Source organism: Coloeus monedula, assembly GCF_965178545.1.
Source record: "Coloeus monedula genome assembly, chromosome: 20".
NCBI lineage: Eukaryota > Metazoa > Chordata > Aves > Passeriformes > Corvidae > Coloeus > Coloeus monedula.
In genome coordinates this window covers 7,205,711-7,231,984 of record NC_138800.1, presented here as the reverse complement: position 1 = coordinate 7,231,984, position 26,274 = coordinate 7,205,711, and the positions used below count along the sequence as shown (strand labels likewise).

The window sequence follows — 26,274 nt, the reverse complement described above, 5'->3', positions numbered from 1 at the left end:
TTCTGGGAAGTGCCATACTCCGAGCATTGGCTTCTGCAGCTCTGCTCTTCAGGTGGTTATTTATGCAAGGCACTAGCCAAAGGGAAAGGAGAGTTTTAACTGGATTAACCTCAAGAAGAGAGTGTGGGGATTTAGGGATTAAGGAACCAAAACCAGCCAGCAATCAGTGACTTAAAATCTGCAGTAAGAGAGCCAGTCTCTGTAGACTGAGAATACAGTCCTTCCATACCTGCACAGCGTTGAGATTGGCAGTGTTTTTACCTTTGAGGTCTTGGACAAGATGGTCTTAAGGCTGCAGGGTTCATGTAGGGTGTTTTCTCTGAAGATTTGTGTATTGATGGAAAATTGTTCACAATTGGCAACTCTTTAACAAAAAAAACTAGTGAAGGACTGACTGCTCAGATGCTTTGATGTGCTCTCAAACCTGACACTTCGAAGGTATGTTGGTGGCTTGCTCCAATATAATGAGAACATCTGGTTTCCATCGACTTGTAACTCTTGTAGCTTCATGCACTCCCCTTTTACACCTTCTACCCTTGCCTTAAAGTGTTTCTGTCGTCCCATATATTTTTTTTTTCTGCTGATGCTGTTATGTATCCCCTGCAGGGAAAATCCTGCTAGATTACGGGATTGATAGAAAGATTTGGAGGCGTGGGAGAGATCAACAAAAACCTGTTACTAAGGAGACACGAGTTTTAGCATTGAGTCTCTAATGGCCAGTCTGCCGAAGGGGAAACAGATGGCACAAAGGAGGTTGGGATTATACAGACAAGTACCACAGGGCTGCAAATCTGATACAACCATTGAACTTCCTGGGGTCAGGCAACCCAGGCTTGTGCCAAGACTGGTGTGGTTCCTTTGCCTTTGGCACTGTGTTTCTGTCCTGTTAAAGGCTGTTCTGGACAGTGAGCTTCTGCCTCAACCATTCCTGCCCCAGGCAACAGCCAGGTTTGGCACAGAGTGAAGGCAGGTGGCTGTATGTGTGTCCCTTTGACAGGTCAAGCTGTAACCTCTGCCAGTGGTGCTCCCTTCCTGAGAGGGGGAAATAACCAAACATAACCCCACATTCTGCTTGAGTACAGCTTTTCTCCTGTTACTGATGCATTCGTGTAGAAAAGTGACTTCTATCCTGGGAGAATGGGAGGATGGATGGTGGCCACAGCCACTCCTGGCTTTTGACACAGCCTGGCCTTTATTGCAATATAATGTTTCGCAGAGGCTTAAGTTTCAGCAGTGATGGTGATGCTCCCAGCTGTGTGCTGCTCGCTGGGCGCCTGCTTCCCCGGCTCCTTCCTGTTCCAGAGGGATGTGACACAACTCTGCTGGTCTGGACTGAGCAGTGGGTAAATAAGCAAAGGCAGAATTCATCCTGGCTGAGGAGAAACAGTGCTGGAGTCACTTTTGCAAGGGACTAATTAACATCTGGTTTTGTATTTAACTTTCAGGCTGGCTCTAGAGAGTGTTGCAGTAAACAGGGCACTGATTCGCTAATAGTGGGAGAGTGCTAAATGACTACAGCACTAGAATTAATAGCTTGACAGCATATCCTCTTCTCCTTTTCTCTCCTCCCACAGCAATTTGGACTGATACCCAAATAAACAATAACAAATAGATTTTTGGAGGAGCTAGCTAGGAGAAATAACAAAAGTCAAGGGGCACTCGTTATGCAACATTGTTCTGCTAGTATTTGACTCATCCAGAAAACCCTGTTCTGCTCCCTAGCTTCATTTTCCTTTTTTCTTTTTTTTCTTCAGCCTCTGTTGAGGAGGTGTTATATTTTCTGCCTTGCTTTTGGTCCCTCAGAAACTCCCTATACCCTTGGATCTCCAGTTGCTGTAGGCACGGAGTGCAGTAAGAGTGTAGGCAGAACTCTACTGTAGAGAAGTAATGTATGAGAGCCTATAAACCAGCTTGTGTCAGGCAAGAAAATGGCTCTGGCTTTAATTCCAACCACATGAGACTAATACCTGGGTGTATTTTGTGAAGAAGTGAGTGATTCTGTGTAGTTTATAATAACCATTATGTCCCAGTTTTAGCAGCAGTGGTCCCCTGCCAGAAGTGGGGCAGCTGGGAGGCTGTTGTGCATCCCAGGGACCGCGGATGTGAACAAGGAGTACGCTCTGTACCTTGTGATTCTCTCTGCAGTGTCTTGCCAGGGAATATCTTCAGGCGTTCCTTTCCCTCTGCTCTCCACAGACTCTGCTTTGTGTCCTGCATGCACAGAAAGCTGTCCCAGCAATTCCTTTTGAAGTTTTGCCTGAAACACTTGGGGGTTTTTCCTTACCCAAACGGAGGCTAGAGGTGAAGGGACTTTGCTGCCAATTCCTCTTCTGATCTAGAGTCTAAACTCCTGCTGTTAGACCCCTACCAGCCACTTCTGTTCTAGATATGTCACTGCAATAGAGCAGAGCCTCCCCGGCTGTGCTCCTGCTTGAATCCAGGGTTACGCAATAGCAGCCTGCAAGTGCCAACGCAGATGCTGCTGCATCCAGACATGCTGTACAATGTAGTTGCTTGGATACCCCCTTTTTTTTGTTGTTGTTTTTCTCACAAATGCTAGGTAATAATTTGCAACTCGTAATTATACCGTTGAACACAGATTCAGGTTAAACAATGTAAAGAATTTGAAATATTAATGATTTCCTCTCTGCTTTTTAAAGGTTGAGCATTGTGGAATTTGCAAAGACTGAGTGTTGCTCTGTTCTCTTTTCAGAGTCTTTATTTCATCTTTCTAAGTGTTAAATAACTTCCCCCTTTGAGAATATCTTTCATCCAGAAAATCATCTCTTAATTATTGATGCAATATGCCAAGATCCCTGAGTGGCCTGGCTGCTGGTGCTTTTATTTTGGGTAGGTCACGAAGATTCCTGCACTGCTCCTAATTCTCTGTGTTGTGTGTTCCTTACGTCAAGAGGAGATTTGACAGGGACTTGCAGGGATTGGATCTCGGAGGAGCTGAGTGGGTGAGAGTCTCCTGTAGCATTCTGGCAGGGAGAAGGATACCTTTGTGTTACAGGCAGCCCCTGGACTCTACGAGCTGGTGTGGGGTTAAGGTGCAGCTGAAATGTGTCTCAGGGATGGCTGTGTGTGCTTCCATCTGTGCAATTTGAGTCAAGCTGTCAAAATGAAAAATCTGTGCCTGGTTAAGCTGCTGCTGACCAGGAATTAGACTTTTAACAAGAGGGATGTGCTGGCACAGCTTCATTTTATGGACACAGCTATGACATAACTAGGAGTGGTATCCAAATAACTCTATTCTTTTTCCATTGTGGGAATAATATATTTCATGTATGTTACAGGTGGATCAGCATTGTTTTAGTGACCCTACTATACATTCTGGAAAAGTCAAAGCTCTGGAGTTACAACTTGATCAGAGCCCTAGAATAACTCCCTAATTTTTAATGGAGATAACTCCTGCAGGGATACAAATGAGTGTGCACCAAGGTAAACTAGATGCTAACAGGAAGATGGCTGATTGCAAGACAAAGACCCTTCCCTTTGCCGTGTACCTCCCTTCCTTCCACCCTCCTCCTCCTAAAATAGCCTTTCAGCATGAGTGAAAACCAAATATTTTCCTCTTTTAAAAACACTTTAAAATGTTTGTTCATGTCAATGGGAAAGCAATTTAACCCAGAAGCTGGTGTTGTGCATCTACTGTGTCTGAACTACGTCCTTATTCCTTGTAATGCTTTCCTATTGCTCATGGATGGTAGAAGATTATCAGTTGCAGTTCCAGGTCTCTAACTTCCCTGCATATGGCTCATTAGCCAGTTTGCCTTTCAGGCTCCTTCAATCTTGTTTAATTCTAGCTGCCACTTTTTTAATGCAGCAGTTGAGGAGAGTCTCTCTCTCTCCAGCTGGAAACGGGCCCAGCTTCTGAGGTGAAGATGTCAGCCCTGTGGGTGAGGAGGTGCATGGCCAGCGCTGCTCTGGAAGCTCTGGAGGGCATTGGAGGTTGAGTGAGGTCTGTGTTTTAACAAGCAGTGACTGGAGAGGGTCTGAGGTGTGAATGTCCATCCTGCATAATTGCAGAGGGACAATTTCATGCATGTAAATATGTCAACCTGCATGAGTGCATAATGAACGGCTGCTCGTTGTGGTAACCTGTGGAGCTGGGATTTCATTTAATCACAGACTGTTGGTTGTGTAGAAGCCCTGCCCTGAGATTCACTAGTGTACACATGCATATCTTTGACTCGGTCTTAGCCAAACTATACCCTTGACGTCAGCAACAGTTCCCAGTATGAAAACTGGAGTTCCAGTGCCTGTGTTTATACAGCCAGTGAGTCTTCTCACACTTGGCTCGTCACCATAAGCATTTGTTATTGTTCTAGGGTAACAAATGCTCCTAGATTCCAAGATTTCCAGTGGACAGTGTCATTAGCTTCACCTAAAAGGAGATTAAGCAGGTACCTTTAGGGTTCTGGCAGGCATTAAACCCAGCAAAGCATCATAATTACGTTAAATACCTGTCTTTTCTCTCATGCTTGCACAGTGCTGAAAGGCCTTCTGAAAGCCAGGGGGAAGGTCTATTCAGGGACACAATAGTTCTGCTGGGTTTTTTTCCTTAGTAACTGTAAGTGGCTAGAGATGATGTGCTACTACACAGTTTTAGAGATAGAAGTTATATTAATACATATTTGGTGTAGGGATATTTAATGTGAATATATATCTACAATGTATGGGTTTGGTTCTTTTTCCCCTTGGGTGGGTATCTGAGTAAGGCAGAAGCTGTTGTACTCCCTATCAGGCAGGCTGATTTCACTGCAGAAATTCAGTTGACAGTAATCTGCTTTTTAATCTGTTCTTGTGGTATAGTGTAACAGGCTGTGTCACACTGTATTTCTCATCCTAACTCTTGTACCAGTTGAAGGCTTGTAATTTTTGTCTTGAAGTGTCTGAGTTTTAGTTCTGCAGTTTTTAGTGAGTGCTAATCTAAACAAGGTTTTCATAAAGCTGTTTGCTCCAGTGGGAAGATGAAAGCTTTGATAAGAACTTGTTTTTTTCTCTCTCCCGAGCAGGAGCACAATGTCTTTGACCTAAATATACCAATTACTGACATAGCAAAGTGATACAGAAAACAATCCGGAAGGAATGCCAACCTCTGAATGAGCACTTGGCTGCAGAAAGCTACTGCTTATGTGGAACCTCAAATCCAGAAGAAATGTGAGGAGGAAAACAGTGTTCATTCAAAACATTTCATGCAAATAGTGAGGGGTGAGAGAGCAAAGGCTGGAGAAATGCTTGTTTATCCCTTATCCCTATGGCTCTGGAGAGGTAAAAGCACTATGCAAAACACAGTGCAGTTCTCCCCTTTCCTGTTTGTGGCCTGGTTTGCTCAGCTTTTTGAAGAACTTTTATGTCAAACTTAAAGGCTTCCTGGTAGCAGCTTCTACTTTAAAATGTGTTTGATGGCAGATACAAGTATTTCAAAAAGTAGCAGTGAGCTTCCTCTCTAGAGCATGCTAGGTGACTTCATTAATTAGTGTCATAATTTTTATTCATGTTAAGGTTAACCATCTCTGGAGACCGAGGGACTCTGAAGTGAACTCGTTTTCAGTTCAGCTTTGAGACCTACCCTCTATTAGTGAGTACTTGCACACTGCTACCACACTAATGGTTTCCAAAATACGCTGAGTAAATTGGTTCACACAAACTGCTGCAGATTTCTGGTTCTCCATTTTGCAGCTGTGGAACTTGCAGACTCTGGATGCCCATTTTTTTGGTGTCCAGATCACCCTTTTTAGTACCAAACCGCTGATAGACATGGTCAGACTGGAAGTGGTACCTGTTAACAGTTCTGCATCTCCCCATAACCCCCAGTGAATTTGTGTGTAGTCTTGGGCTTCTTGCAAGAAAAAAGGGAACCTTCTATCAACCTAGGTTTTGGAGTCAGCCCTTGTTTCATTTTCCCAGGCAGTGTTGTTGCTGGCACTTCAGCCATACTGCAAATGCAGCATGTGTGGGCTTTTTGCTCACACAGTTTATTTAAGAGATTGATACAACTCAGACTACTGCAGGAAAGTCCCTCTGCTACAGAAATGTGTAATAGATATTTGGCAGTGCGACTCAAACATTTGTCTTGCTTTGTTCCAGCGGATGATTGGACATTATTGATAGGACCAGCTCTATGCAGGGTCTGCTGTTGAACAGGAATCTGTCAAATACTTCATCTTGGAAGGCGATGAACTTCAGTTCTGTGTGATGTCCATGTACAGACCCTGATACCTGGGACTTCATGAACCTCCACTGAGTTGCTTCTTTGGGCATCCGATGCCAGTTCTGTGCAGATGCTGAGTACCACAGGGCATCTCCGCTGTCACCACGTGTCTGTGTCAGGAGTTGAGTTGAGCCCTAAGGAATCTCATCATAGAGTGGATGCTCTTATCTCAGTGTGTCTTGTGTTGCATTGGAGGAGAGGCTGTGTGGCTGCAGCAGTGGCAACCTCTGCAAGACTTGACCGGACTGGGTTATCCATGCATTGGGAAATAGTTGTGGGAGGGTGGCTTTTGTACTGACTTGCTTAATACTTGCTGGCACACGAGGAGAGCTCTCGTATGGAGAAGCGTGCAGTGCTCTGTGTGGCTGTAGCCCAAACAAAGGGACACTGGGACACTGGTGGATGCTGTGAAAGGAGCAGGAGCATTTGCATGGTTTAACAACTGGATCAGTGTCTGGATGCACAGCCTCTGATTTGACTGAAGCAGCTGCCTTCTTCCCAGGAAAGGTCATGTTCGGCTCAGAGGCACTTAGTGTGTGTCTGAACAACTGGACGGGATGTAGCCAGGGAAAGAGAGCAGGGAGCAGGGAGACTGCTCATTTAATTAAAGTTCTTTGCTCTGTGGCTCCTCCTTTGAGACTGAGTCCAAAGCTGTCCACATGGCGGATGTTTGACCGTGTTAAGCGAAAAGCCCCTCTGATGGCATGGATACATCTGAATGTTGCTGTGGGTTTGGGGGGATCTACATTAACTAATTTTCTGTGATTACACAATTACAGAAGTGTCCGAAGTGTTCACCTCCCAGCTACAAAAAAATGTTGACTTAGGGGGTGAAAACTCTCTAAATTGTTGGTGCTCTTTTGATATTGCTGGCTGTGACCACTCACTCCTGATAAAAACACTTACCAGGCATTGTCTGCACAGTCAGGTATGTTGGCATAAAATCATACATAGCCAGCAGTTATTAAATGGGAATCCTTTTCAGGTTTGAAAGCTGTATTTTTAGGGTGTAGTCTGTGTGAAATGTTCCTTGGTTAATAGAAATGTAGTGATTATTAGGCGCATGACTTAGGCTAGTAATCATATCTTACAGTAAAAGAACTTGCTGTGATGTTCCTGATGTTAAATCCAGGCAGACAGCTCCAGTCCCTGTACGTAAGAGTGGAGATTGAATCTTGTTTATCATTACATCAATCTGCAAAAAGGAGATTTATAAGAGCAGAATTGTTTGCGTGACATGGAGTGACTCCCATTGTATAGAACAGAAGAGCACTCCAAAATTTCTCTCCTTTCCCTTGCCCTTTTGATGACAGATAGTTGGCAGTGGATCAAAGCACAAACAGGATTATTGTTTTGCATATTCTGTCCTACATGGCCTGAAAGGAGCAGAGATGGAATTTTTCATCTTTCACTTTAAACTGCATTTAATATCGTGGCCTAGTTTAGAGCTATGCGACTCATTCCTTCCATTTCCCCTGAGGCCTCTGTTTCTGGTCAAGGAAAGCAGGGCATGACTCCCTCTGGAGCTCATCAGTGCTGCTCAGCTTCCTCCTCCGTGCAGGCTGGTGGAGCGGGCTGGTTTGAGGCTGGAGCAACCCAGCATCGGGAATCTCCCAAGGAGTGTTTGTGGAAGCTGCCGTCTCTTGGTTCTGTCGCTGTGGTCACATCACGGGTGCTGCAGGGCACGGGGAACCCGGGGCTGGGGCAGCATCCAAAGTTTTTGCCACCTCCTGTGCAAAGACAGCTGTGAAAGCTGGAGTGGTGTCACAGGTCACACCTCCAAATGGCTGGGTTCACTATCCAAGGATGCTGTCCGAGCACGTTCCTTCTCAAAGATGTCCTCGGAAAGGAATGTTTGATCCGTGTCTTGGCTGGTGAATTGTACTGGCAGCAATACTTCTTCGCCTTTGGAAATACGCTGAAAGTGGCGAGAAAGCGTGAAGAAAGCGCGAAGGCGCTGGTTTTTAGGAGTCGTGTCAATGCCGGAGCCGTGTCCCCTTGGAGCCGGTTCCTCCCTGGAGCGGCACCTGAGCGGGCACATCCCTGTCCTGCCCTTCCCTCTAGCGGGAAGAAGCTTTACTGCAGTCGCTTGGGCTCCAGACGGGGATTTGGAGGATGTTTTGGGGCTGCAGGATTTTACAGTGACCACAGCACAGCGTGAATGGCAACAGGGACTTGGGGTGGGATATATGAAATAGGGGAGCATTGGCTGTATCATCTTTCTCGCCCTCTGTCCACATTCTCGTGGATGCATTTGTAGAGGGAACAGTGGATGGGGTGAAGATGGTTCAGAGACCTGAATCTGACCACTCTGTAAATCCAGGACAAAACACGAAGTCCAGGGAAGGAGTTGGCTGCAGGCTGGTCAGAGTTGCTGATGAGAAGAGGAGGAGGTTCCTGAAGGTTAATTTTGTTCCAGGCAGCACCCCAGGTACTGGCAATGGTTCTCTTGCTCAAATCACACTTGTCCACAGTTATTTTTGTAGTCAGTTATATTCTGAGTGAATGTGCTCCTCACACAAACCTGCTACATCTCTGTCTGATATCAAAGAGATGTAAGAGCTTCAGCAGAGACAGATGGTGATTAATTGGGCCATGTCTGGCCTCCTCCACACTGAGCTCTTGAGGGTTGAATTTTGAGGGGAGCTAAGATCATGATCTACATATTTCAGGATCTTCTCCTGTCATTTGTGGGACTTTTGGCTATGGCACACCAGGCTTGCCAATTGCTGTGACAAGGATTTTTCTTGGCAGGTAGAAACAGCCATTCATTATAATACTAAAAATGTTTGCATAGCTTGAGTTCCTGAGCAGCACAAACGAGACTTCAAGGGCTCTTTCAGTTGTTTTGCCTAACTGTGGAGTTTGAGGAACTTGTTCTCTAGCTAAATACACACTTTTTATTCAAAAATCCCATCATGTCTTTAGCAATTCTACATGTAATGAAGCTTCTTGCACCCCCCCCCCCAAAAAAAAAAAAAATCAATTTCTTGTAAACCCACAGAGAACTCAGTTGGAGCTTATGTTCTGGCACAATTGCCTGCACTTTTTGGTGCTGGGGTGAGAAATGAAGGTACACTATCCTGGGAAATGCTGGTAATTAGGATTACAAATCTTCAAGGACTCGGCTCCCTGGTCTTAAAAAGCTGCTGCTGCTGCTGCTGCTGCTCCCATGGCTGCTCTTCATCTGCACCTTCTGAATGATGCAACAGCTCCTTTGCTGTTGACAGTGGAGTTCATTGGTGTTTTCATCTTGAAGGGGTCAGGAATGCTACCTCCTTACCGAGTTGCTGAGCCAATTCTCAGGTATGATGAGTAGAAGGTATTCCTGCCAGCTCTTGTTTGTTGTAGATGGTCTGCAGGTTTTAGCTTGACTTTGTGGTTGCAGGTGGCTCCATGTGAATGACTTGGTGGTGCAGTGGTGCTCTAGTCCTGTTCTTAGAAATAGAAGACCAGTAGCAAGCAGCATTTTCTAGTTATTCTCATGTATCACAGATTCATATCATTGAAATAAGAGAGAAGGAGTATCCAGCAGAAGCATCTGCATTTTACTCTGATTAAAAAGTGAACTAAACTGGACCTTTGCATCCAATAAGCACAGAGAGTGAAGTTCAAAAGAGTTCAGAAGAGCTGTACAGTCTCCCCAAGGGTTGTTCATGGGAGAACATCAGTGGAGCCTGTTCAGAGGAGTCTGGGCCAGGGGCAGTGCTGGGAAGGAGAGCACTGTCACTGTGTCACTGCACATCCAGCGTCACCCTTGTGTGAAACACTCTCAGTGGCACAGGTCTCTTGCAACTACCTTGCTGGCTGTGGCTTGAAAATTCATCACTCAAAATGAGACCTGCAGGAGGGAAGCTCAGAGCAACCAGGAACAAAATTATCTTTTTCCTTCCTCTGTCTCAACTCTGGTTTTCATGGGATGCCCCTGCCCTGACAAAACCCTCAGTATGTTTTAAAATGCTTTTTCTCTGCAGACCTGCACGAACACAGTAAGTTCTCACTAATAAAACAGATCCTGTACCCCATCTCCAGTGCCTGGCAGGGCGTATGTAAATGTACTGTGAAGCAGAATTAATTGCTGAGATCTCTCTGCTGAGGTATTGCTTTGGGCTGTAGTAGGTAGGCCTAGTAAAATTCCACAGCACATTAGAGATTGTGCATATTAATATCTCATCTAAAGCAGCGTAATATGTCAAATTTCTCCTTTCTGGTCAGATTTGTGCTCACCCAGTCCTATTTGTCAGGTTTATTACATGCTGGTTTTGTGGATTTTTACACTTGATTGCTGACACTGGACTATGAATTAATATGATCTCCATAAAGGTAATAAAAACCCAGAGATTTTTGCCCAGAAGTGAACTATGTTTTTGGCTCTTGGCCTGCCGTGTTTGGCAGGGGTCACTGGAAGTCTGTGCAAAAGCATGCAAAATCCTGCAGGGACAAAAATTCCTGTAATGCTGAGTTTTTAAAAGGCTTTTGAGAGAACATGAAGTGACAGCTGAGCAGAAAGTGAGTTCCTCTCTAGTGACAGCTGCATGCAGGAGCAGGGAGAGTTCCCTTGCCTTACACAATCAAACCAGTGAAATGCAAGCCTTTGCTTTCTGCATATATTAAAAGATATTAATGTTTTTCTCCTTTCCTTATGTATGCAGGAGGCAGACAGTGGGGAAGAGGAATGCCGGTCCCAGCCCAGAAGGTAAGATTGTCACTCAAAGCTCACAAGAGTCCTCGAGGATGCCTTGCTGTGTGGAATGTTCCACGGGGCTTTAGTTGTTCCTCTGGCATGTACTGCAAACATGCATCACTTTCTGCTTGTTGTTGATGTTGCACAACTGTCTCATGCAGCCTTACTGAAAAATGGATTTAACGGTGGCCCCAGTGATGCTCCCAATAACGGGGTTGCTGCAGCAGGAAATGGGAAAAGTCGGATTGCACACTAAAAAATATATATGGGGAACAGCTGGCAAAGATGTCAGTGAATATATTCTCCAAACTGCTGTTTCTGTAGCTCCCTCCAGTGTCTTGTGTTGCTTCTCAGGATTTAGTCCACCATCAGAGTATTCAGAGTATTCTAACCAGACTAATAAACTCCTGTTCTCTGGTTAAATAGTCCCTGTTGCCATCAAGGGTGATCTGATCCATACAGGCACCTGCTGATTAAATAGCACATTCAGTGGATGTGTGGGTATTTGCTGCTGATGCAAGTAGTCAAACTTACACTCCAGAGTTAGGAGACACTGAGAATTTGCAGGGATTTTTTTGTTTAACTGGGATTGTTTTGCAGGGAGGTGTTTACCTCTTGTAAATGCTGATTTCAGTTGCTCCAGGAAGACCTGATTTCTTGGTAAATGTTATTTGCTAAAAAATAAACATTGAAACAGTTGATTGAACACTGACAAGAATAAATGGTGATTTTTATAATGTAGGTATAGTCTGAAGGGTAAGACTTTTGGGGGTCTTGTAAGCTTTGTCCCCTTTCCTCTAAGCCATCAAAAGAACTATTTCAGCTGAACTTAATAAAAGCAGAAATTGTATATATCAGGTGACTTCTCCAATGGCAGGAGCACTTTCTTGGCTTAAAATGTTGCAGTCAGATTTTGTGAAAGGCTTAAGATTCCCTCCAGAGGGAGTAAAGGGGAAGTGAAGGTGAATTGGTTCTCCCTTTATGAGCTCTCTGACTGTTACAGTTCTTTGCTTAATGTTGTTTGTGTGAGTAGGTAGCAACAGAAGCCATAATATGTAGTATTTAAAATGCTTGAATGAGATCAGGACTTTGTGTTTTGGGGCCAACTTGGATGAATCTGCAAAAGAGAAAGTTGTCCTGGTTGCACATTCCCATGATTTCCCTGTAGTTCTGTGAATCTGTGGCTCAGGGAAGGTGACTGCCCTGTTTACTTCAGTCTTCTAGCCCTAAATGATGATTTAAGAATTGCTGTTTCTTCATTTTACAGCTTTCATGAGTGAGAGGAAAGCTGGAAAGCACAATTCCCGAAGGCTCAGATTGAACTCGGCTAAACTCCGATTTTTCATTTCACTCTTGGCCTTCCAGCAGTCACAAGATCAACTCATGACTTGATCTCAGTATACATAATGTATTGGAAGGGATGGGAGGTATTTAATTGTTGTGGGCGCTTAGCAACCATTGTAGGTTAGGTCTGAAACGAGCATTTTTTTAATATATTTGAAATAACTTCCAGGGGTAGGAAGTGACAACCTGCCGCTGATGTGGTGATCCAAGCTCTGTGACTCCTGTTACTGGGGTCACAAAGCTTACTAAAACCAAGCTCCTTCTGGGGGAAAACAGGGGGATGGGTGTTAAATGTGTTTGATTACAGCAGGATAAAAATAATAGAGTCAAATGGAGTAAGTAGTGAACCTGGAGTCTGCTGCGGAGGAGCAGCAGATGTCCATAAACAGCTCCTGAGTATATCTAATCCCCAGTTTTCACAAGAACATAGCAAGTAGCAGCTATTAAAAATCCAGACAGTAAAAAGGCTACAGATTGAGTTTGGCTTAAAAGGAAAGGTGTGTTTCCAGCTACAGTGTCACTCAGGTAGTGCTCTGCAGCAGCCTGACATTCCTCACTGCCTGCCTGGGCAGGGCCCAGTTCTCCTGAGGCTTCACTCAGGTGACCTGGCTGCAGCTACAGCCAATGGTCAGTGTTTGGGGTGGGATTTTTTTTTTTTGCTGTTTGTAAAATTCTTCTGGCAAGGAGACCTTTTGTCTCCTGCAGTCATGGAAAATGTGTTCACATTCTACCTCAGCGTGTCAGGCATCAGGCATGTCCAAACTCATCCTGTTAACTGGACACTGAAGCCAGGAGTACTGCTGTGGTAGGACTAAAAGTGTGTTTACATTAATAGAATAACTTTTCAAATGTTATTAAATAGGATCTTAGTGCACAAAGGTGTTAATGCTTGCAGGGGAATTAGTGAAGACTTAAGCATAAGCACATGGACTTGTTTGGTGTCAGAAGATTTTTGCAGTGGTCACTCTTGACAATCATTGGGTAGAACCTTCATTTCCATTCCTGTGTCCCCATGTCTCTGCACAGCCTGTGATTGCCTGGACTGGGTCTCACAGACGGGAGAACTGTGTGAAAACGTTGTATAAACTTAAACCTGCTCTGCAGAGCATTCAGATGACCTGACAAGTCTGCACTCGCCAGCACCATCTTGGAGCGAGGAGCTTTCTGCTTTGGGAATTAATGGATGGAAATTAATTAGATGGAAAGAGCTATCAGAGTGCAGAAAGAGTTCCTGTGTGCTCTGCAACCATCCTTAGAAGGTGCTTGCAATGGCATTTCCTGTCGAACTCTTTTGTGTTGATGCAAAGAGGAATGGTTTGTTTTCCTGTTGAGGAAAGTACTTGGGTATAGTGAACACAGACCTGATTTCTATAAATATTTCTATCCATTATTGAAAACCCCAGCAAGTTAATGCTATGAATAAGCTGAACAAATAGGTGAAACCAGCTTGGCTTCTGGAATATTTTTTCTCATATCCAGGCCCTGCTCTGGGGGAAGCCCAGGGGATGTCTCTGTGTCCAGCTGTAGCTGTGACCATTCGTGCAGTTTACAGGTGAGATCCCCAAAGCCCTGACACAGGTTCTTGCTCTGGAGCCCCTGATCAAGCCAGTCCTTGTCACTCTTGGCTAATGGAACCAAGACAGTGCTGCATAAGCAGATGTCCTGAACAATCTATTTATTACATTTATTACCTTCATAGCTATGTTCTGACATTTTTATTAGGCTGTCTGGAGGCTGTGGAGCTAAACTGGCCTGCACATCTCTCCTGTCCCCAGACATGCTGCTGCCACACTGAATACACTCTTAATGGAGCATCTGTGTTAACGAGCTCTTTGCAGCATCCCGAGGTTGTTAAAATTTACCTAAAACTCACGTGTATTGAGCTGTGAGTTGTGTTTACACCTGCTGAGGTATTGACATTCAGGTTTTGTGTGCTCTGTGCCAAGGTTGCAAGGATTCAGCATCTTTGTTTTGCTGACGAACAACATCTCCGGGGCCTGGGGAAGCAGCAGTGCTGCAGCTGTGTTGGATTTGCTGTCAGGATCTGCTGCTTGCTTTTTGGGTTTTATGTTTTAAATGGTGCCTCTATTTCCACACTATCATGATTTTACCACTTCTGTGTGCCTTGAAACCACTGTGGTTGCTGAAATGCAGCATTTGAGGCTGCTCAGTAACTCTTGCATATAAAACTGGGTGAACTGTATTGCCTAGTGAGGCTGCCAGGGACTTCAGAGGGATTCTTTGAACTTTTATGGTTTAGCAGTGGGTCAGACTAATGTCAGTTTGCTCAGGTAAAGCTGAGGAGCCTGTCATTCCCTTCAGGTGCCACCGAAGGTGATTACATCCTGCTTGAAATCTGGGGCTTGTTACCTGAAAATGTTCTCAGAAAGTGCTTGTGCTTCCCTCTTCAAGTGGAGGCAAGAGTGTGGTGTTAAATTATAATTTAAAAAGAAAAAAACCCCACACCTTTTGCAGCACAAGTATGGTTACCTTTTGGTTTGTTTTTTTTTTTAGTCAAAATAGTTCCTTCCAGGAGTGAACTGGGAAGGAAAGCAAATCAGATTATTGCCATGATAACAGTTGGATGTGCCAAGATGCCTCAAGGTCTCAAGCTGTGAGTAAATACTTTTGTTTTAGGAGCGGAAGACCACAGTCTGATGCAGGAGCTGATGGTTTATAGAAGTATAGACGTTGTTTTTCAAATACTAAGTGAAATAGGTACATGTGCTTCCTTCTACAGGACAGCAGCTCAAGAAACTGTAAGCCAACCTGTTTGATTTTTAAACTGAAACCCGTTGTAAAATGTGTGTTAGTCCCTGTGAGAAGTGGGGGGGGTGATCGTGTGATACTGAATTGACTGCACTTCCAAAGGCTCATTCACACTCCACACTGAGACGTGTGGATCTGCAGCATCCTGTGACAGCTGTGACTTTTGGAGATGTGTATCATCAGCATTTGGTGCTCCTGTGGCAGGCTCCTGGCACTCCTGGTTATCCTTAAAACCTATCTGGTGTTACAAGAGACACTTCCAAAAGCCGTGCGTTGGGAGTTCTGGCAACTAAACCTTCCTTGTGCTGCCTTTGCTTGCTGCTGCAGCTGCCAAACATTTACTCTGTTGGTACTTGAACCAACCAGCTGGGTCTTTAATGGGTGTGCAAGACAGTTTGTTAACTCCAGATCTTGAGTAAGAAGGGACTGTGTGTGGTGTACAGGAAAACGTGTGTTTATCCGTGCTGGAGATTACTAAGCTCTTGTAGTATGAACCTTATCTTTAGAATGTGTTTCCTGAATTCATCTTTCTGTCTTTCCTTTCAGTGACAGCTCAGCCTCTCTCTGGCATTTACTACAGCTGCTTGGGGAAGAGTGTAATACCGAGATAAAGAACAGTTCTGGTCATCTGCTAGCTCTGCTGACCACCAGAAAAAGTTCTGTGGGCCGCGATTCATTACAGTGGCCTTTATTTTTGAATACCAGCTCTTTTATCACTAAACTGTGAGCAAAGGTATTGAACTGGCAGTAAAATTTGGGTTTATTAGATTAGTAACAGGTATCTGCAGGGCTAGTTCACTGCAAGGTCTGTGTTTGTGGTTGCAACATGTCCAGTCCGATGACATACTTGTGGATCACAATAATGTGTGAGATGATTTCAGGTGTGATCTTCAGGCTGAAGGATCAAGCAGAGTAATATCATTGCATTGCCAAATTACCGGGTAAACACAGGGAGCTCGCTCAAAATCTGAATGCTTATGAAAAGTGGTTTTGCATTTGTCATTCTAAGCGTGTGAACAGAGGAGAATGAGGAACAGGGCAAGGACAAACGGGGAAGTAAAAGGAATGAAGGTGGGTCAGATCCTTCAGCTACCAAAAGGGTCTAGAGTCCAGAACAGCTGCTCCCATGCACTTGTGCTCCTTCAGAGGTTCACAGAGGAGGGGCTGACCTAGGAGGTGCCTTAAGGATTCCATACGTGCTTCTGTCTCCTGCTGAGCATGAACCAGGTGCTCTAAGCTAGAGGAATAGAAAGGGAAACTCTGAAATTCCCTTTCCTGGTGGGACACCTTCACAAGACTTCAAAGTTAAACATGAATCCTCAAGAGTTTTCAGCACTTCATGGATTTCAGACACTTAAATGTATTTTGATAATCTGAGCCAGGGTTTCTGGACTCATTGCCATTCAGCTCTTTGGTGTCTTTGCATCAAAATCATTCCTTTATAAAACTGGGGGAGTGGATGGTTTGACGGTTGGGAGGATTTAGATCTTTCTTTCCCACAGGTCACTGAAATAATATGTTACCTACACTGGTGTTGCTTGTTGAGAGCAGACATTGCTGCTTGTGTCCATTTTCCTGCTCGGGTCCCTTAAGTCATCTTTGCTTCAGCTCTGTAAAAAAGGTGTAATTGAGCATTGACCTCTCTGTTTCAGACTCTCGAAGATTTAATGATAAGTAAACTATACAGTGATTGGATGTGGGGCTGGTGAGGGAAGGTTTTAATGAACTGATAATATTGCAAAATAGGTGTTGAATTCTCAACTAGGCAGCCTAATCATCGATCATGATGGGCAGCTGACCAAAGGGCTTTAAAAGCAGGGGTTTGTTCTTTCAGTGATGCTTATCTCCCTATTCCTGTACTCGTCTGATTTCTTTGCTCAAGAACTGGAAACAGAAATACTCTTTGACAGCTTAAATAACCAAATTTAGAATGTGGCTTCCTGTTCTGACTGGTTCTTCAGGATTAAAGTACAGTTTTGCGTGCTTTCCCTGTTCCTGTCTCCTCCTGCCTTTTTTTGGTTTGCTTTTTTTTGTTTGTTTTGTTTTGTTTTAACTAGATATGGGCTCCTTTATAATTACTTGGTTAAGTTTCCCTGGCCGTGTGTAATACAGCTGGTGTGTGTAAGCTGTGCCTTGGTGGGTGGTATGTCTGTTAATCACTGGGAAAGCTTTGTGTCTGTGCTGTACTCTATCTCGTTCTGCCCTGCGTGCATTGGCTTGTTTATGATCGCTGCTACTGAAATTGCTTCATGTTTTCCTGATAAATTGGGCTGCAGAATGCAGGAGGCTTCGTCTCCCATGCTAAAAACATCCAGAAGGCTTCTGACAGATCAACTTCTCCTCTGAGGTGCGGAGGTAGCAGCAGGAGATGAGTGCAGGAGGTGCTGCTTTCAGCCACTCAGTCTCTACCTGTTTACAGGTTTGCTGAACTAATTTAAGGCTCTTCCCAAATAAATCATCTATTTGGACCCTTAATCCGCTCAGACTCATCTGTCAACTCTGTTCAGTGCTTAAAGCCACATGTCCTCACAGCAAAAGGATTACTTAAGTGACTTCCCACCAAAAAAGCAGGGTCATCAGGTCCTTTGACCCTCAAAGAGCTCACTGTGGCACCAAAGTTTTCAAGGCTACCCCTTAGGACCCTTTTCCCATCAGAGCTGATGTGGCGACAGCTGCTTTTGTGGGCAAAGATTGAGTGTAGCTGCCGGTGAGAAAAACAAAGGACTTGGCCCCACCTCTGCACACGGAAATGAACTTGCTACCTCTGCTCCCCGGCGGTGCCTGTGCAAGACTCCCATGCTCGGCTGTGGGCAGGGACGTGTTGTTTTCAAAATTCTGTGACTTTTCATAAATATCACCGGAAACAGCTGTTGAACAGTAAAGAACAAACTTTCCACATGTGCAGTAAAGGTGGCTGAGCAGTCACGGCTGTGGCACATCGCTCGGCAGGGAGAGGATGTGCTGGGGTTGAGGGGGAGGTTTGTTTGTCTAACACAGCAGCTTAACGAGTTTTTTTCATAATCCCCTGAAAACATGGGTCTGGGTTCTGCATTGCCTTATCTGTGATGCTGATAATAATGATTGAGGGCAGAATTCCTATGTGTGACAGCCTCCCACTGTCCCCTTTACCTTGAACATGACTGATGTTACAGCTGTAGTACTTTCCATATTTGTAGGAAGAGAACATTACTTGCTTTTGTAGAGAGTACCTGGACTTCAGTCCAAACAGACTTAATACTCAACCCTTCACACCCACTGGAGTTAGAGACTATGACAGTATATTGTGTTCATTAGGGCTCTTAAAAAGAGAGAACGGAGGGTACCAGAGGAAATCTTGCTTGTAGGTGTACTCTAAAATGAAAAGAGGTCATCATGTCCCCCTTAGTGTAGACTAAAAATTGAAGATGCCTAATAAGACAATCATGCTCCAGATTTAATCATCTTAACATGTGAGCAGACACTCAGCAAGCCCCTGTGGGATAGGAGTGGGTGGAACATGATGACACCCACACCTTTTGTGGTCTGACAAGAAGCAGCAGTTCAGCCTGAAGCTGTTGATCTTGGATGGAAACAGAAGCTTGATGAATGCCGTGTTTGCATGTGGACTATGTGCACTGACAGGACTGGGTGTCCAGCTCTGAGCATGCCTCCTGCAAGTGTCAAATGTGGGCATGCCAGTGCCAAGCCTGACTGGAGCACTTTGTGGTGACCTGTGCACCGAGGCCTGGGCTGGCCAAGGAAAAGCCCATTAGCAAGTGCAGGACACAGAATTGCATCACCGCAAGATCAGAAACTGCTAAAATGCAGCAGGAAAGCGAGACAGCTGAAGGTACTGGTGCGAGCTGCTGTGATGGTGTAGTTTTGCAATGCAGACACCGGTGAAAATGATGACTGTATGAATAAACAATATGTTGTCAGCCTTGTCTCCCAGACCGAACACTACAAGTCAATATGAGAGATTCGTGCATGCACGTTCCCCTTCCACCCCTCAAACTTCTCTTCAGAGGCAGCTCTGGTGGCATTGCCTCTGCTCCGCCCTCCTGAATGCCTGCTCAGACATCTCTCACGTTCTTTATCTTAGTTTTTTTTTTCCATTGTGCTTCCATAACTGGTTCTAGCTGCTGCCTTAGTGTAGCAAAGGTTTTGGGATGGGTGTTTTTACAATGTATCTCACGTGCTGTATATAACTCCACTTTATTAGTTTGTGTGGTGTTCAAAGGTTAAATGGATCCTGCTGTCCCACAGGCTCGTGGTTTTGCAGTCCCGTGCAGGGTTTGCTGCCTGCTCCGCTCGACCCCGCTGATCCCATGGCTTCCTGGGGAGTGCAAAATGCCGAGGAGAACTCGGACAAGCAGTGCCCTTTTCCCTGCAGCAAAGTGCCATTTGGTGCACTGGGCTGGGCAGCACTGGAGACCCCAGACGGGCGTATTTACATCTTGTCATGCAGTGATTAATGGCTCTGCTCACATGCTCTGTTGCGGCACGGTGGTGATTTAGGCTGCTACCTGTCATCACTGCAATCTCGTGCACTTTAAATTCTTTGTGAATTTGTCCCAGCAGAGTGCACCTGCTTCCAGCCAGGAGCAGTTTCTTGGCTGTCTTGTGACCTGCTGCCTAAACTCCCATCTCGTGCATCCCCTTCTTTCTGCGTGCTCCTTGCTCTTGCACGCTGAGAGATCGAGTTACTGGGTCTAAACTTTTACTTATGTCTAAACATAGGAGCAACTTTAATAAAGACATTTGAGTTGTTCCTTAAGTCTGATTTTAAAAAGCAAAATATGAAAATAACACAGCACTTAGTGCTGTTGTCTAGTTGACAAGGTGGTGATGGGTCAAAGATTTGACTTGATCTTGGAGGTCTTTTCCAGCCTGAATGATTCTCTGAGTCTACACAAATGGACAGTGGGAACAGAAATGCTAATCTCACTAATGTGTACCTGGAGGCAGTGCCAGTCTCAGGCTGGGGTTTCAGTCTTTTTGGCAACAAACCCAGGTTCAAATAGCTTTTATTAGTGCAGATTACAAGATATGAACTTATTTGAGGATTTCCTATTTCTGTTCTCTGAAGGTTCAAAAAGAAAACAAATGGGATATTTCTGTCATCGCTTGGTTCCCTGGCATATGGAGATGCAGAGCATGATTGTATTAATCCAGGACTAATTCATTTACAAATCTATTATCCATATGTTATGAGTAGCTGCTTGTAGTTAATCAGTGCACTTGTTTTCAGCAGGTTTTAAGGGCTTGCCTTGTAATGGTTGTTGCGTGTAAGAAATCCGACGTGTCTGGACAGTATCTAAGTACATTTAGTCTTCTACAATGCTTGAATAAAGCCCTTAAGTTATTAATTAGAATAGAACAGAAATTCTGGGCTTGTTTCTCAGTCTGTGAATGTGTGGTATGTGTTACTACTGAATATGAGGTTCTTGCCAGTCTCTTGACCTCTGGAAGGATTGAGTTACCCTCCATTTCTTAATGTCCCGATTTTTCCATTGCTTCTTGCAACCGACTTCATTCTTGCCTAACAAAATGATTTTTTTTGGCATTGCAGCAAGCTGGCACTGCATTTTCTTTACAGCTGTGAGGCACCATTACCAGAGCTGCGCTCTTGGCTATATAGGATGACATTGCTTAAATTAATGCAACCAAACAATATCCTAGCAAAACTTGCAGAATCACAAATTGCACTTGCTTTGCCCTTTTCTCTGCCCATCCCTGAAGTGGGGATGGTCAAGACCTTTCAGACAAGTGTTTTCTTGCTCCTGTCAAGTCTCCTATCAAGACCTGAAGCAGCTGCCATCACAGTGTTGGTTTTTTCAACCTCTCTCTGCTTCTCTGAAACTTTTAGTTAATAATTGGAAATAAAGCTGATGAAGCTTTTGGCTTCCAGCTCTCCTCCCAGATCACAGGCAGCTCTGCAGTGATGCCTTGGTAATTTTTCTATTCTTGAGTAGATGTCATTAACAAGTAGATGTGTTTAAACTCACATCTTCCCCTGGCAGCTCACTTGTGCCTCCTTGCTGGGCATGTGCCACCCACAGCAGATGACTTAAGGCTGGTATATCGTGTTCCTCTGTGCTGGGATGTCATGCATTCCTATGGGAAACACAAAACTGAGCTTGCTTCCAAGGCTCCTCGGTTGTTCGCCCGCGCTGCTTGCTGGATGCAAGGGCTGGAGAATGCCGATCTGGGATGGGCAGTGCAGGGTGGGATCGAGCTGCCCCCGCCTCTCCCCAGTGGAAAACTGTATTAAGTTTCCCTCACACTGTAATATCTGAATTCCCAGCAGCCAGAGGACAAGACTTTTGTTCTAAATAACTTCCTTTCTTCCTTTTCTCGAGGGGCGATGGAGCTAAAGATTAAACAGCACTGAAAGGCAGCTGCTTCTCTTCTCCTTTGGCAGAAAGCAAGTTGTCGCGTCTCTGCATATGAAAGTTACTGCCAAGAACTCTCCCCCCCGTCTCCTGCAGGAGAGAAATTAAGGTCGTTTCCTAAGCACCCGAGTTGTCGCTGCCTGCCTTTTGCAAAATATCGTTTGATGTGCTGCATCAAACCCGGATGCAGGGCGTGCAGCCTCGCTGGCCTACATCTGAGGGGGGAAAGGAGGGGAAGAAAGGGAGGGGAAAACGAAAAGGGAAGGGAAAAGGAAAAACCGAGCGCACCCGCGCCCGGCGCTGTGCCCCGTCCCTCGCTGCCGCCCGCTGGGGGAACCGGCAGCTGAACTCCGGCCCGTGAGCGGGGCGGGCCGCCCGCGTGTCCCGGTCCCCCGTGTCCCCTCGCTGTCCCCGTCCCGCCTGTCCCGGTCCCCCGTGTCCCCTCGCTGTCCCCTCGCTGTCCCCTCGCTGTCCCGGTCCCCCGTGTCCCCTCGCTGTCCCCTCGCTGTCCCGGTCCCCCGTGTCCCCTCGCTGTCCCCTCGCTGTCCCGGTCCCCCGTGTCCCCTCGCTGTCCCCGCAGCCCCGCGCCGCCACGTGCGGTGTGGGCGTGGCAGAGGGGGCGGAGCCTGCCCTGGCCCCGCCCCTCGGGCCGCGCCTGCGCGGCGGGGGCGGCGCGGCGGGCGCGGGGCAGAGCGGCGGTGCCGATGCCGCGGGGCAGGGCGGCCGCCGCGGCGGGGAGCGATGATCCCCTACTTCTCCGATAACGCCGTCATCTCCCAGGGCGCCATCGCCCAGCTGTGAGTACCGGTACACACCGCCGAGACTCCCCGAGACTCCCCTTCCCGGTGCCGCTCCGCCTGCCCCGGTTCCCGGCGGCTCCCCCTGCCCGGGCGTGCGCTGCTCTCACTCCGCTGTTCCCTCTCTCCTCGCCCTCCCCGTTCCCCGTAGTTCGCTCCGCCGCCGGTTGCCTCCGGGCAAACTTTCCCCTGGCCGGCACCGCAGTGTTGGAAGTGCTGATAAGCGCCGGCAGCGCCCGGCAGCTGCTGCTCCCTCACCGCTCACTTCCCTGATGATTTTTTTTTTCACTACCAGTACTTCGAGTCCCATCCGAGCGCTTCTCTCACGGTTACACGGGAGCTGCCCGGGCAGCTCAGGGCTGCGCTTCCTCCCGCCGGAGCCGCCGGTTTCCCGTGTGGTGCCGGTGCGGGGCCCCCGCGGCCCCCCAGCCGGGCTTGGCGCTGACAGCGGGGTACAGATCCCCTGCCCGCATACTTAGGCCGTCTTTTGGGCTCAAAGCAGAGATTAGCCCCTTTATCTGATCTCTCGGCTTATCGCAGAGCGGCAGAGAGGGGCTGCGGGGCTGGGGTGTCCCAGGTCGGAGCCATAGGAGCAGGACCGAGACCTTACACTCAGCACCTGCGGGTGACAAGGCAGGGACGTGAGCTGCTGCCAGTTGTTAAGTACTGTCAGTCTTGGGCAGCCCCAAAATGCAGTGTCTCCGTGTCCCAAGCTAAGCCGCATGGAAAATCAGGCTCTCCAGCTGCACATCCGCCTTTGATATGCAGATATGAATAATCATTTAATTTATAAACAATTAACAGCCACTGCCTGAGTCGTGGGGTTTGGCTGGAGGGATTAAGGAGGGAAGTGGCAGCTATGGGGTGGTAGATAAGGAGTACAGAGAGATAGTCACTGTGGTCTAGCCACGCTTGATACTTCTTTAAAGAAGCCAAAGGATTGCTTTATCTCTTGGAAACATCATGAAAGGCTTCCAGATAGTGGGATAAAGTGCTGGGTCCCACCTGGAACTGTGTTCTTGTCACAAGAAGCTTCTGCTAGAACTGCAGCTGCCGTGCACTTACGAGGTCTTTAGTAGATATCTCTGCTTATGCTTCATATGGAAATGAGTCCCCAGCTCCTGTGCCTTCTTTTGTGAGCGCTAGCAATCACTGCTGCAGTTGGTAATCAGTTTAGTTAAGTGTCTCTGAGCCTTTCATACTCAACCCAAAATGTTTGTAGTTAGTAATTTTTTTCCGCTCGCAGTGTTGCCTGTAAACATCAGGGCTTTCCCTGCAGTTGCTGATAATGTAGGTTTAACAGAGATGTATACCTAAACTGTTCTTCCAAAGCAATGATGCAAACAGGATATGCCCTGGGCTTCGGGAAGTTGCAGTAATTCTGGAATTGTGGCGAAAACCCCAACATACTGTAGGCTGAAACATTTCCTTGGAACTCCGGATGATTTACCGAGCTAGAGTAGGTAGCCAGGTAACAGTTTAAGTGCTTTTAAGGTGTTTGTTTTATCCACCGCTCAAACACTTAACCCGCACTTGGAGACTGTACGGAAAGGGATCAAAAGAGAGGGGAAATGCTGTTCGTCTCTGCTCCCTCCGTCACATGTCACACGGATCCCTGCAGCAAAGTGCCTCGTGGTAGTTTAAATGGACACTTGGTTGGAAGGACCACCCTTTCCTTTTCTGAGGAGAGAGATAACAGAGTTATCAGAGTGGAGCTTACGCTGTCATTTGCCTCCTGTAAGGGAAGATTAATAAGCATGAGAATGACAGAGCTTTTGGCCCACGCAGAAGTGTTCTCACAGGGCTGAGTGCTGGACTAATATTTTGCTAGTGTTCTCAATCAGGATGGTGCTGCAGCTCTTGGGGTGGTGTAATAAAGGCCAGTGTTTAAAGTTTGTGCTCCTAATTACAAGTTCACAAAGGCTGATTAATATTGGATGTCCTTATTTCATCATGGACAAGACCTAAAAATCCAGATTTAGTTGTTTGCTATGCTAAAAATGTGTTCTCTGTGGAGTGGGAAGGGCAGTGGTGACCCAAACATTATCAGAAACTTCTGTTTCAGTGTATTCTTTAGTAGATGTATTTGGCTGATCAGCTCTGACTTTCAGAGATCAGCAGAAATTACTCTTGTGTTGACGCTTTTAGTCAGTAATGTAGTCAGCTGGTCTGAGTCTAATTCATTTCAGGTTCACAAGGATTCACATAATGTCCGGGAGACTTGTGTTTATCAAAATGCTCAGAATTTATAGCTGTAACTTGTTCCAGAAAGTCTTGCTACTCTCACTGAACCTAGGCGGAATTCTGCTGATTAACTGGTTTGTTTGTGTGTAGGATTCAAAATTTACTTTGGTCTACTAAAACTCTAAGGCAGCTGATGGAAAAGATAGAAAGAAAAAAGCAAAGCTTCAGATAGTCTGCAAATATCAAAGAATTTTTAATGAGAAACTTGGAGGAATTGCCATGGATCCGTTATTCCTGCGTGTAGTCGCTTCCTCTGCCTCTGGCCAAGTTTTAGTTATTTAATCCATTGCTGGTGTCCCTGAAGTGGCTTTTCCAAGTTCCTCTGATAATGCCAGATTCCTCTGTCACCCAGTTTTCCTCTTTATCTCAGTGACAAAGCAGGATGACCCAGTAATCAGGGCACTCACTTGGGGTTTGAGAAAACCCAGCTCTTGCTTTCACTGTGCCACATCCTTCCTGTGTGAGTCTCACTGGGCCTTGCTCAGTCAGGGAGTGGGGCCAGAAGGTGCAGAGGAATGCTCAGCCTTTGTTCTGAACCTGAGGATTGGCCACTTCACTTGGGTGCCCACGACCACCTGGCATTCTGGGGCATGTTTTGTTGTGTTTAAATACTTTTGACTCTGCCTTGACTTCCTTTCTGCCAGGCTGCAGTGGGAGTCCTCCCTGGGCACACATAGAGCACATGTTGAAGCACCCCTGTCCTGTTTACTCCTTCATCCTCCAACACTCGGGAGCCAGATGGATCTAAAAGCACAGATACACTCACTGCTTTCCATGGTTCTCCTGCTTGCCTCATACCAGTCTGTTTTCTATTATAAGATGTTAACTCACAGTTTTTATATGTATTTTAAACTTTGAGGGGGGAAAAAAGAAGGAGCAGGAGTAGACACTTTCTTGACAGCATTGTGAGTTTATGGCAGAGCTCTTAGGGGAAAAAAATAAACCCAAGAAGTTAAACTGAATTATTTTCAGCAATAAGTAGACACAAAATAACCTTTCAGACCTGGCTTAGCAGCCTGTTGCTCTCTCCCGTAATCAGTTTTCTTCTAAGTGACAACCGTTGTGCAGAGTGTGAAGAAACAACTCTTCACAAGAAGAGGAAGTTCTGAGGCTGTGCAGGTAATTACAGACTGTACAGTAAATTACAACACTGGGTAATTCAGGCTCATTGTGTTGCCACCTCCGTGCTGTAACCTGTCTGTGTGCCCGGTCTTCTTGGCCCTTGTCCTCCCCCACCCCTTTCATTTTCCTCTGTCAAGGGGCTGTGGCCTTTATGGTGGGAAATTTCATGACCACCTAATCTTGACTTGTGCCAAGTGCCAAGTCAGGAACTTAGATAGGTGTGTGGCTGCTGTTGCCATTCTTTGGAGAGCTGTTTATTTATTTATTTCTTGTATGGGAAGCCTTACAACCTCTTTATCTCCTCACAATGTTGTTGCTGCCAAAACCCTTGACCGTTCAGCAATTAGACTGCAAGCCTCTGAGCAGCGTGTTATTGGAAATCTTTAATTGCTTCTGTGCCATTGTAAAGCACTGTAGCTTTGTGAGTATTTTACCTTTGTGCTGAGAGTCGGTGATATTCACGAGCTGAGGAGGAGATGCTTGGAAACTGCTGCAAAAAGACGGGAAGATCAGAAGAGTGATTCCAGTTGCCACTGTCAGCTCTAAACTGAAGTTGCCTTATGAGCTGAGGGTCGCTCTGGTTGGAGGTGCTTGAAATGCAGAAAGCACTTGTTTAGCCCTTCATCTCTTGTAGAGGCTGGTGGGATCAGGGCAGACTGCAGCAGTTGTTTTCTCCCTTTAAGTGTGCATTGTGTGCTCAGGGTTTGTATGAGGCTGCAG

General features: G+C 46.0%; 1 protein-coding gene across 3 annotated transcripts in view; it reads left to right on the top strand.

Moving 5' to 3' along the window:
* SSH2 (slingshot protein phosphatase 2) overlaps window positions 1–26,274 on the top strand; it is an 88,338-nt gene that overhangs the window by 17,791 nt on the left and 44,273 nt on the right. The window contains exons 2-3 of one of the 3 annotated variants that reach the window (XM_082294922.1): window positions 10,873–10,916; window positions 14,763–14,862. In XM_082294922.1, the coding sequence (XP_082151048.1) occupies window positions 14,819–14,862 (44 nt within the window). In that variant the 5' untranslated portion in view covers window positions 10,873–10,916; window positions 14,763–14,818. Of the gene's footprint in view, window positions 1–10,872; window positions 10,917–14,762; window positions 14,863–22,059; window positions 22,189–26,274 lie in introns of those variants that run through there. The other 2 variants (XM_082294923.1, XM_082294921.1) reach the window with 2 other exon arrangements.